An 11,191-nucleotide genomic window follows, 5' to 3' on the forward strand; every position below is an offset into this window, starting at 1 on the left:
GAGAACCCAGGAGTCCTGGCTGCCATGTATTTGGGGGGGAGGGGGTTGCAGAATTGGAAGATGTGCTTTGAAGACTCCCAGCTGAAGCAAGTGCGCTGTCTGACGCGCCTCCCCCCTTTCCAGGCATCCAACCTGGGAGGTGTTGACTCACCAAACAGAGCCAGGGCAGGAGCCAGCAGCAGGAGGGAGCACAAAGGAGGGGGTCTGGGAGCAGCCAAGCCCTGCAGTCCCCAGTCACTCCCATGCTCCGCTACTGGGGGGAGGCCCAGAGCTGGGCCTCAGGAGGCCTGGGTTCTCTTCCAGCTCTGGGAGGACAGTGCAGTCTAGTGGTTAGAGCTGGGCCTCAGGAGGCCTGGATTCTCTTGCCAGTTCTGGGAAGGCAGTGGGCTGGAGTGGTTAGAGCAAGGAGCTGGGAGTCAGGACTCCTGGATTCTCTTCCAGCTCTAGAGGGAGGAGTGGGCTCTAGAGGTTAAAGCCAGGCAGGGGCGGGGAGAGTTGGGGATAGAACAAGGAATCCCAGCCCCCTCCTATCTGCCCCCAGAGCCAGGAGTAGAACCTAGGAGTCCTGACTCCCAGCCCCACCAGTCTCTAGCCACTAGGCTGCACTGCCCTCCTCTCTTCAAACCCCCCCTCGTGATTTATCAGCCCCCTCCGCACCCCCCAAAACCAGCCGTGGGGCCAGTCCCTCTGTGCTCCGTGGGGAGATGGTGCCAGTTACAAGCCAGCCACCCCCTCCAGCGGTGGGAAGGGAAACTACTGGCCCCAGGGCCCTCCCCTCCCCTCCAGGCAAGGGAGCTCTGGGAGGTCAGGGGTCAGAGGGGTGGGCACTGAGGTATTTAAACACCAGCCAGGGGCAGTGGGGCGTCTTTGAGCTGTTCCTGGACTAGTGCTGGAGGTTCCCGGTGTCTGTTCACCAGCCGGCTCCTTCCCAGGCCGTGGCTCCTCTCGCCTGCCAGGGGAAGCCTGGGGGGTAGATTTGCCACCCGGCTGCCACCGGTCTAATTTCTCCTCCACCAGCCTCTGACTGCTGAGATCCAGCAGCACCAGGTAAGGTCGGCGCAAAGCTCCTCACAAATGGGAGGCCCCCGTCGGGGTGGGGGGTGGGGCATGGGAGCGGGAGGTGGGTTTGAGGGGAGCAACCATGGACTGGGATCTGCACAAACATCCCCCCCTTTCCCCATGGGGAGTTCGGCAGACCTGGCCCCATGCTGCGCTGCTTTCCGGATCAGAGGTTTGAGCCCTGTCTTTAAAGTCCCAGATCCTGGCCATGTTTATTAGGTGCATTACGGTAGCGCCCAGGCTCCCCAGTCATGGACAGAACCCCAGGGTGCTGGGGGCTGAACAGTATTAGGTGCATTACGGTAGTGCCCAGGCTCCCCAGTCATGGACAGAACCCCAGGGTGCTGGGGGCTGAACAGTATTAGGTGCATTACGGTAGCACCTCCACTCCCTACTTGTGCTCCTACTGTGCTGGCTACTGCAGAATATATTTATTAGGAGCATTACGGTAGCACCCAGTCATGATCCCCCATGCTAGGTGCTGTACAAAGCTAGGGGTGACATGTCAGTAACTCCTCTCCCCCCTTTGCCACAAAACCCCATCGGGTGCCTACAAAAGGACGTGGTACAGGCTTAAAAATCAGGATATTTCATCACAAATCCACGGCCAGCTGTTTGTATGGCCCATGGGGGGGGGGGGGGGGGGGGCAGCCGCAGTCGTCGCTTTCCAGCCTGTTTCTAGAGCTAGCGGGGCTAGAAACGCCCCGGGAACCTCCCATCACAGGACTCCGGCTGCTGCAGCTTGAAAGCCCCAAGAGCAGAACTGGGGTTAAAACAAGGAGTCTTGGGGCCGTGCAAGGTGAAGCAGGCGTGTCAATAACACCCCCCCCCCCCCCCCCCGTTAAAATAACACAGGGAGTCCGGGCTGGGCAGTGAGATTGGAGTGCGACCCCTCCCCCCCCCCCCCCCCAGGGCTTGCAGATAAACCTCTGGGTGTCAGAGGCGAGAGGCCCCTGGGTCTGTCAGCGATTCCGAGCGTTTGCAGGCGTTAGGTGGGGACCAGCAGGGGGGGGGCTGAATACTTGGGGAGCAGCTGTCCTACTTGTGCTTTAACGATGAAAACGTGCCAGGCTGAGGGGTTATTGGCCTGCGGAGCTTGGCCTCGGGTGTTAATTGACTGGGTTAATAACGACTATGGGGGCGAGTGGGAGTGTGCGGTGAATGGAGGGTATTCGAGTTATGACTGGAAAGCGCCGTTAGTTTAACTGTCACTGGATACACTTTGTAACGTCTCGTTGCAGCTCGAAGGTTCAGCTGGGAGCCAGGAGGCCTGGGGTAGCCCCAGCTCTGCAAGGCGGAGTGGGGTGACCTAGTGGTTAGAGTAGGAGGCTGGGACTCGAACCCGGGGGTCCTGGTTCCCAGCTGCCCCCTCCTATTCTAACCTGCCAGGGCATGGCGTGCAGGAATCTTAGCTCTAGAACTGCTCCAGAGTCAGCGCGGGAGGGCTGGCGGGTCGCTTAGCTCTGCAGGACAGGGATGCACGAGGCGGTTTGACGGAGCACAAGGTGGCTGCCCGGTGTATAGTCTCCCGGGGCCTGGTTTCATGCCGCCGGCCTTGTTTGCTGTCTTAGAGCCGGCTGGAATCTCTCCCCTCGGGAAAACGACCCCCCGGGAAAACGTCCACCTGCTGTCGACGGAGGGGCCTTCAGAAGGCAAAAGCTGCCGGCTCCCAGCAAGTCCCCCTGGCTCTCTCTGCATTTTTCGTTTTCACTCCCGGTCTCTCGGGAACACGCCGCCCGCCCTCGGCCCTGTCTTGACCCGAACTTTCTGATAACAGCGTTGGCTTTTTCCCAGCCAACTTGGCTAGAAATAGGGCCCAGCCTTAGCATCTCCACCCGCCCCGGCTCAGAGGAACCTTCTGGGCTGCTTGTGAAAGGCAAACAGGAGGAGCGGGGCCATGTCTCCCGAGTGGATCCGCAAAGCGTCCCTCGGCAAAGGGGCTTTCAAATCTTCCGGGGCGGCGGGGGAGAGGGGGGCAAGGCAGGCCGGGGACACTAGTAATTGATTAGCCAGTGGCTGGAACGGACAGACTTCGCTGTGGAAGGATTTTCTTTTCGCCCCACTTTGGGGGAGACATCTTGGGGGGCAGGGGATTGTCCCGGGTTATTACTAGTGGGGTACGTGGAGGCAGGGTGCCTTGGGCACACCTGGGACAATTCCACGCCCCCCCATCCTGCGAGTCTCTGGATACCACCCTTCGCAACCCCTGCCCCCCCATGCCCAGTGCGCTGTGCTCCCCCATTATCCCCTTATGGGGGTCCCCACTGTCCGCCCCGCTGCCGTCCGTGCGCTCCCCTGTTCCCTCCTTCTTTGGATGAGAGTAGTGCCTGGGACCACCAGTCCTGGCCCCGCCCCCGCCCCACGCTGCGCCAGGCGCTGTACAGAGGTGAACCACTGGGGCACTCAGGGCTCCCGCGGGGTTACAGCCGCATGCGTGTGGGTAAGACCAGCTTTCCCCTCCCGGTCCTGCCCCAGGGCGGCCCTGGTGCCCCGCCCGGACTCTCCTGTGACCGTCTCCGCCGCTGTCTCTGCAGGGCCCGTGTCCCCGGCCACCGCCATGACTGTCACCTACACAGCCCGCGTGGCCAACGCCCGCTTCGGGGGCTTCTACAAACTGCTGCTGCTCTGGCGCGGGAGCATCTACAAGCTGCTGTACAAGGAGTTCCTGGTCTTCTTCGCCACCTACCTGGGGCTCAGCCTGACCTACCGGTGAGGCGGGGGCGGGGAGGGCCCTTTGCACGCCCGTGCACGGCTGTGAGTGTGCCCCTTGCACGAGTGCATGCGGCTCTGTGCACTTGTGTGGGCCAGGGAATGTGCCCCCGGCTCCTCGCACCTTTGTGTTGCTTGTGCTTCCACGGGGAGCGGGCGTGTGGCACTTTTTGGCCGCCCATCCCCATGCACGGGCTGTGTGGGAAACTCACCAGCAAGGGCACCAGCCTGCTCACACTTCTCTCCCCCCCCCCCAGCTTCGTCCTGGCTGAGGATCAGAAACGCTACTTTGAGAAACTGGTGATTTACTGCGACAACTACGCGAACCTCATCCCCGTCTCCTTCGTGCTGGGTGAGGGCCTGGGACCCCCGATCCCTGCACCCTCCCCACCCCGTCTCCTTCGTGCTGGGTGAGGGCCTCCCCCGTCCCCCCCCACCCCTCCCCGTCTCCTTCGTGCTGGGTGAGGGCCTCCCCCGTCCCACCCATGGAAAGGGGCTGGGGGCTGGGTGCTCCTCTGGGCTCTCTGTAGCACCATAAGGAGGCCCTAGGGGGGCTCCTCTCTCCCCCCAGGGAGGCACCAGCCTGGGGTTCAAATCCCGCCAGGCCCCTCAAGCCAGGGCTGGGACCCGCCTGTGGAATGCGCGCTGAGAGCGACTCCTGCTGGCCAGCTGGGGAACTGGCACGAAGGGAGCCTGTCCCAGCCCCCTGGACTCCACTGAGCCGCCTGGGCTAGGGGCCAGGACACCGGGGCACCCCGGCCGGCTCCGCCCCTCACTCCTGCGCTGCTCCTTTGCCGCAGGCTTCTACGTCACGCTGGTGGTGAACCGCTGGTGGAGCCAGTACACCTGCATGCCCATGCCCGACCGCCTGATGTGCGCCATCTCCGGCACCGTGCACGGCGGCGACGAGCGCGGACGGCTCTACCGCCGCACCCTGATGCGCTACGGCAGCCTGTCGGCTGTGCTCATCCTGCGCTCCGTGAGCACCGCCGCCTTCAAGCGCTTCCCCACCATCGACCATGTGGTGGAGGCAGGTATGTGGCGGGGGGGCACAGCGGGCCCTGGGCTGGGGGGAGCAGATGGCTCAGCAGGGGGCACTGTGCTGGGGGGAAGCGGGGGCGGGGGGCCAAGCAGGGGGCGCTGTGCTGGGGGAGCAGGGGGCCAGCAGGGGGCGCTGTGCTGGGGGACCAGGGTGCCAGCAGGGGGCGCTGTGCTGGAGGAGCAGGGGGCCAGCAGGGGGCGCTGTGCTGGGGGACCAGGGGGCCAGCAGGGGGCGCTGCTGGGGGGGCAGGGGGCCAGCAGGGGGCGCTGTGCTGGGGGGGCAGGGGGCGCTCTCCCCGGCTGGCAGGGCTGTAGTCTGCTCAGTCTAGGATCCGCACCCGGCGCCAGTCGCCTGCGGCCAGGCGGTTCTGCTGTCACGTGGCGCCGCCCGGGGGTTGGATGCCCCCAGCCTGGCCCGCGCCCAGCGCCGGGAATTCCTTTCCGCCTCCCTGACTCCCTCCCGCGGCTTCCAGCTTCCACCTTGCCGCCTGATCAAAGCGCGGCCCGGCTGAGCCGCTGCCACACAGCCCCCGCGCCACACCGAGGTGGCCGCATCTGCACTCCGGCCAGGGCTCTGGTTAGGACCGTCCTGGGGCCGCGGGTTCAGTCCCCGGCCCGGCCCAAGTGACACTCTCCTCCCCCGCAGGCTTCATGACCCGGGAGGAGCGCAAGAAATACGAGAACCTGAGCTCGTCCTACAACAAGTACTGGATCCCCTGCGTCTGGTTCACCAACCTGGCGGCCCAGGCGCGCAGGGAGGGGCGGGTCCGTGACGACTGCGCCCTCAAGCTGCTGATGGAGGTGGGTGGAGACGGGGGTGGGAGGGGCACAGTGGGGGGGGCCTGGGGTCTGTGCCTGGCTGCGGGGGGGGGGGAGGGGCAGGCGCCCCGGATGCTTCCGTTTTCCCTCTTCTCCCGCCAGGCTTGAGTCCAGGTGGCCGTCTGCTGGCAGCGAGTTTGCTGGGTCTCTGCTCCAGTCCCAGCTGGCTGTCCTGTCAGTGCTAACTGGGGGCTGAGCCCCCCCCAGCACTTAGAGGGACCCCAGTGGGGGTGGGGGGGGCTCTGTGCTGGGCGGGGGCATTTCTTGGGCATGCCCTGATTCCGTCTCTGGGGGCCGTCAAACAGCCCCCCAGCAGGGATCTGCCCCCGGCCTGGCTCTGAAATGCCCCCCCCCCCCGCCCCCACAGGAGCTGAATCATTTCCGTGGGAACTGCAGCATGTTGTTCCACTACGACTGGATCAGCGTCCCCCTGGTCTACACGCAGGTGAGCACCGGCATGAAGGGCGGGGCTGGGGGAGGGGCAGGGCTGGGGTGCCAGGGTCCTGGGGAGGGGCAGGGTGGGGGGCACCAGGGTCCATGGGGCAGGGCAGGGGGCACCAGGGTCCATGGGGCAGGGCTGAGGCACCAGGGTCCTGGGGAGGGGCAGGGCGGGGGGCACCAGGGTCCATGGGGCAGGGCTGGGGCGCCAGGGTCCATGGGGCAGGGCTGAGGCGCCAGGGTCCTGGGGAGGGGCGGGGGGGCACCAGGGTCCATGGGGCAGGGCTGAGGCACTAGGGTCCTGGCCTGGGGCTGCCTGACTCTGCGCCTGGGCCCAGGTGGTGACCATCGCCGTGTACAGCTTCTTCGTGGCCTGTCTGATCGGGCGCCAGTTCCTGGACCCGGCCCAGGGCTACGAGGGCCACGACCTGGACCTGTGTGTGCCGGTCTTCACGCTGCTGCAGTTCTTCTTCTACGTGGGCTGGCTCAAGGTGGGGGGCGAGGCCGGTGCCAGGTCTGGGGCGGGAGCGGGGAGGCTGGCAGACGGGGAGCAGGGTCCTGGGGGGGCCTACAGGTGGCTGTGCCACTGATCAATGCTGTGGGCAGAAGGAGAGCAGGAGATGCTGGGGAAGGCCTGGAAGGGTGCAGGGGGGGGCAGGGTGCTGGGGGTGGGGGTGTCAGTAGCTGTGGGGAAGGGAAGGCCTGGAAGGGTGTGGGGGGGGGCAGGGTGCTGGGGGTGGGGGTGTCAGTAGCTGTGGGGAAGGGAAGGCCTGGAAGGGTGCAGGGGGGGGGAAGGGTGGGGGGGGTAGCTGGTGGGGAAGGGGCAAGGATACTGGGGGAAGAGGGCAGGCCTGGCAGGGGTGCAGGGTAAGAGGTGCTGGGGGAAGGGGCCTGCCCCCCAGCTGAACCACACTCCCCCCAGGTGGCCGAGCAGCTGATCAACCCCTTTGGGGAGGACGACGACGACTTTGAAACGAACCTGCTGATCGATCGCAATTTCCAGGTACATCCCCCCCCCAGCCCCTGAGACTGCGGAGTCCAGGCAAACACCAGCCAGTGTGAGGGGCAGGGACCCAGCTGGGAGAGAACCCAGGAGGCCTGGCACCCAGCCCCCCCCACTCCCCCCCAGAGCAAGGGGAGAACCCAGGAGTCCCGCCCCTCACTGCCCCCGTCCCCAGGTCTCCATGATGGCGGTGGACGAGATGTACGACGACCTGCCACTGCTGGAGAGGGACCGTTACTGGGACGCCTCCAACCCCCGCGCGCCCTACACCGCCGCCACCGTCTTCCTGCTGCACCAGCCCTCCTTCCAGGGCTCCACCTTCGACATGACGTAAGCCGGGGGCCTTGCTCCCACTGCTGCCCCACCCCAGAGGGGGCCGCACCTCAGGGCCAGGCCCTGTGGAACGAGCAGCCGTGCCCCTCCCCAGAGGTGGCCGCATTCCAGTCTCTGGTCTCGGTTGCAGGCTGCCCAAGGAGGACATGCAGTTCCAGCCACTGGAGGAGATCGAGGAGGGGCTGGAGCCGAGCCGCCACGTCCCCCTGCACCTCCTGAACCGGCTGCTGGCCGCGGGGCCCACCCCGGGGGGCTTCGGCCGGCGCCTCTCCCTGCTGCGCCGCAAGAACAGCTGCGTCTCCGAGGTCTCCACCTCCTACAGCTGCCTGTGCCAGGACACGCAGAGCACGGCCTGCAGCTGCGAGCCGCCCGCCCGCCGCCCGCCCCTCACGGGGCCCTTTGCCCCAGAGCCGCGGGGCTGGGAGGGGGACGAGGAAGCCGGGCACGGGGCTACCAGCAGCCCGGAGGAGGAATTAGACCTCGCCCAGCCGGGCCAGGGCTCCTTGCTCAGCCCCGACGGCGCCGCCCCCCTGCCCGGCAGCTTCCCAGCCCCACAGGAGGCGGGGCCCCTTGTGGACACGTCGATCCTCCCCAGCCTCCTGCCCCCCGGAGCTGCCAGGGAGCCCCCCGCCCGGAGCGGCCCCCCCAGCGCTGGCTACCGGCCCTGGCTGCAGAAGCCCATCGAGGAGGAGAGCACAGCGTGAGCCGGGCCAGGCGGCACTGGGCAGAGACTCACACGCCCTCTGGGGGGCAAAGGTGCCAGCCCACAGTGGGGGGGCCCTGGCTACGGGGGGCACCGACTCCTCGATGAGACTGTAGAAACCTGGCTCTGGAGCTAGCAAAGGCACCGCTACAAGGGGAGCGCGTCATCCCAGGCCTAGCAATACTGTGTCCCCCCCATCCCCCCGACTGGGGGTCACCTGCTGGGCCCTGGGGGACACAGCACCCCCTGCTGGCTGGCCTGGGCAGTAGCCTGCTCCAGTCCCCTCAGCGCCCCCCCCCCCCCCGGACCCTGCTGCAAATTGCACCGGCTTCTTGGCATGCCCTGCCACCACGGTGCGCCAGCCAGGCCTGGACATGGGGGGCTGAGCTGTGGGGCGCTCATGGCGGGGGGCAAAGGGGCTCCCTCCTCTTCTTTCACCGTCTTGCTCCTGCCTCTTTAAATAGAATTGTACCAAGCTGCTCATGCATGGGAGTGTCATGCGGGGCGGGGCGGGGCATGCTGGGAGCAGTTCTGGGCCTCAGTTTCCCCCTCTGTGCCAGGGAACCAATGGGACTCCGCTGTCTTGAGAAAGGCTAGAGGCAGGGAGGGTCCTACTGAATTCACCATCATTCCCCAGGCACGGAGTGGACTCTGGTGTCCTCCCGCGCCCAGCCCAAGGGACCCCCCGCGCCCGTGTCAGTGCTGGGGGGCCAGGGAGTGGCGGCCGCCGCCGAAGGGCCCAATGCAGAAGTGTGGCAACACCAGACCAGGCCGGCCCTGCCTCCGCGCTGCTGGGTCCTCGGCCAGCAGCCGCGCCTCCCGCCCCCCCCCCCCCCCCCCCGGTGAAGGCAGAGCTGCCCCCAGCAGCACCGCAGAAGAGTCACGTGACCGCAACCCCATCTCCAGCCTTGCCCTCCCCCCCCCTCCAGGTCAGGGCAACTGACCCTTTTTTAAATCCTAGGATCAGGCAATTGCCCCAAATGAGGCGTGAAGGGGGCTGGCCCCTGGCCATGCACGTGCAAGGGCTGGGCTGATCAGAGACTCAGCTCTGTTTAAAAATAGAAGGGGGGGGGGGGGGGGAGACACGCTGGGAGAAGAGCCTGGGGACCCAGGTTTCTCGCGCCCCCAGTGGCTCTGCTGCGTTTGGTCAGTGGGGTAATTAGCCTGGGCAGGACGGCGGGGCAGGTGGCCTGCTGGCAGAGAGAGGGGCCAGGCTACGGCTGGGGGCTGGGCCAGGAATTGCAGGGCTTGGATCTACCCTGGGGGAGGGGAGAAGGTCACGCTCATTAAGTGCAGCTCAGTCTGGCTCACTCCTGCCTGCTCTCACGCCAGTGCCTGGGGGGTGGCAGCTGGTACTTACCCCCTGGGAGCAGGAGTAGAGCCTGTGGGGCCCAGGGGTGGGGAAGGGGCAGGTTCAGAGCCTGGGGGGCCTAGGGGTGGGGAAGGGGCAGGTTCAGAGCCTGCACGGAGTCTGAACAGCTGCACCTTCTGCTCCGAGTTGCACCTCAGTGCTGGGCAAGGGCCCTGTCTCGATTAAGCAGCAGCAGCTGTGTCGCACCCTAGAGATGGCTGCATCTCTGCCCTAGACAAGGGACCCACAATGCCCACAGGGGGTGTAGGACCCCGTTTGCCCTGGGGCCCAGGGACCCGGTGCCTTGATGCTCAGGGCTTGATCCTCAGGGCTAGCAGCAGCTCACCAAGCGCTGGAGAAGCAAGGCTGGGCCGTCAGAGCGCCAGGAGGGAGGGGGCAGAGCTGGGGGAGGGGCTGCCCATGGGGGCAGTGTTTAAGCCCAGGCTGGCCCCTGGCCATGCAGCAGCTCAGCCCGAACTTGGGCGCTTGAGCCCGGAGAGAGGGGCTGGGGCAGCTGGAAATGTCCCAATTTGCCCTGCTGGCCTCCCCCCACAAACACCCGGAGAGGGCTCAGCTGCCTCCCTCCTCCCACAAGCCAGGCCACGCTGGAGCTGAGCCACTATTGATGGCACCTGCCCCAGCTGCTCTCTCCCTCCCCAGCAGCTGCGAGGCCGGACTCCCAGAAATGCCTGGAGGGCCTCGGCTGGGCCCAGAGCCGCATGGCCAGGCAGTGCGACTAAGAGCTGAACCGCACCCCCCCGCGTGCGGGGAAAGTGAGGCAGGCGGGCGCTAGGCCCACTTTCAAACATTTAACTGGTTAACCATTTGGGGGCGCCAGGGAGAGGCAAGCGAAGGGTTAACAGCCCCGGGGGGTTAAGTAGGCCCTGGCCCAGCGCCCCTCAGCACTGGGGGAGGGGGACTGTCCTGTGCTGAGCCCCTCCAGCCAGTAGCTCCCCCCGCGACCAGTGCCAAGGTGAGCAAACAGCAGCCCCGAGCCAGCCCTTCACTAGGCCAGGAGCCTGTGGGGGGGAGTGTGGGGATCTCAGCCCAGCTGGGCAGGGAAACAGGCTTCTGCTGCCCTGGGACAGAGCAGCCACCCCCTACAGGGCCACACCCCATGGGCCCTGCTTCAGGACTGGGGCTCTTCCATGACCTATTAGATAGATTACGGTAGCACCTAGGCTCTACCGCAGTACACCTAATACTCCACAGCAACCTGCTCTAAGACTTGAAACCTTACCGTAATACACTTAACACACACAGCCCCAGCAAAATGGCTCATCCAAGACAGGAACGCCTAAGCATTACCGTAATACTCCTAATAGTCCAAGATGGGCTCCAGGCCCTAGGACTGGGGTGGGCAAAAAATTATTGCCAGGGGCCACTTCAGAAATGTTTGAAGTGCACCCAGTGGGGGGCCAGGAGACTTCGCTGCTTCCCCACCCACAGCCGATGATTGGTCTGGGGAGCGTGTGAAGTCTCCTTGCAGCCTGCCAGGAGCGCCTGACGCTTTTAAGTATCTCACGCTCCTCGCAGGGCGGGGGCAGGGTGGCAGAAACTTCATGTGCTTGCCCCTAACCCCAATCCCTGATTGGCCTGGGGGCAGGATCAACCCACCTGGCCCGCGGAGGCCCTTGTACCCATAAGCCGAGTGCAGGAGAGATTCAGGGGCCGCCCACCTGATTAGCACAGCACCCGCAACCTAGGTTTCTATGGGTGGTACACCTCTACACAT

At 65.7% G+C, this 11,191-nt stretch overlaps 1 protein-coding gene across 1 annotated transcript; it reads left to right on the forward strand.

Annotated features, from left to right (window-relative positions):
* The first annotated feature begins 839 nt into the window (after positions 1 to 839).
* On the forward strand, positions 840 to 8,404 carry BEST2 (bestrophin 2). Its single transcript, XM_075902410.2, has 10 exons — positions 840 to 1,047; positions 3,594 to 3,768; positions 4,026 to 4,120; positions 4,569 to 4,802; positions 5,456 to 5,610; positions 5,996 to 6,073; positions 6,405 to 6,557; positions 6,989 to 7,069; positions 7,245 to 7,399; positions 7,533 to 8,404. Exons 2-10 carry the CDS (start codon positions 3,617 to 3,619, stop codon positions 8,104 to 8,106), a joined length of 1,677 nt encoding a protein of 558 aa, XP_075758525.1. The 5' UTR covers positions 840 to 1,047; positions 3,594 to 3,616; the 3' UTR covers positions 8,107 to 8,404.
* Positions 8,405 to 11,191: the final 2,787 nt, after the last annotated feature.

This window comes from Pelodiscus sinensis, chromosome 31 (assembly GCF_052426305.1).
Source record: "Pelodiscus sinensis isolate ZL-2025 chromosome 31, ASM5242630v1, whole genome shotgun sequence".
Lineage (NCBI taxonomy): Eukaryota > Metazoa > Chordata > Testudines > Trionychidae > Pelodiscus > Pelodiscus sinensis.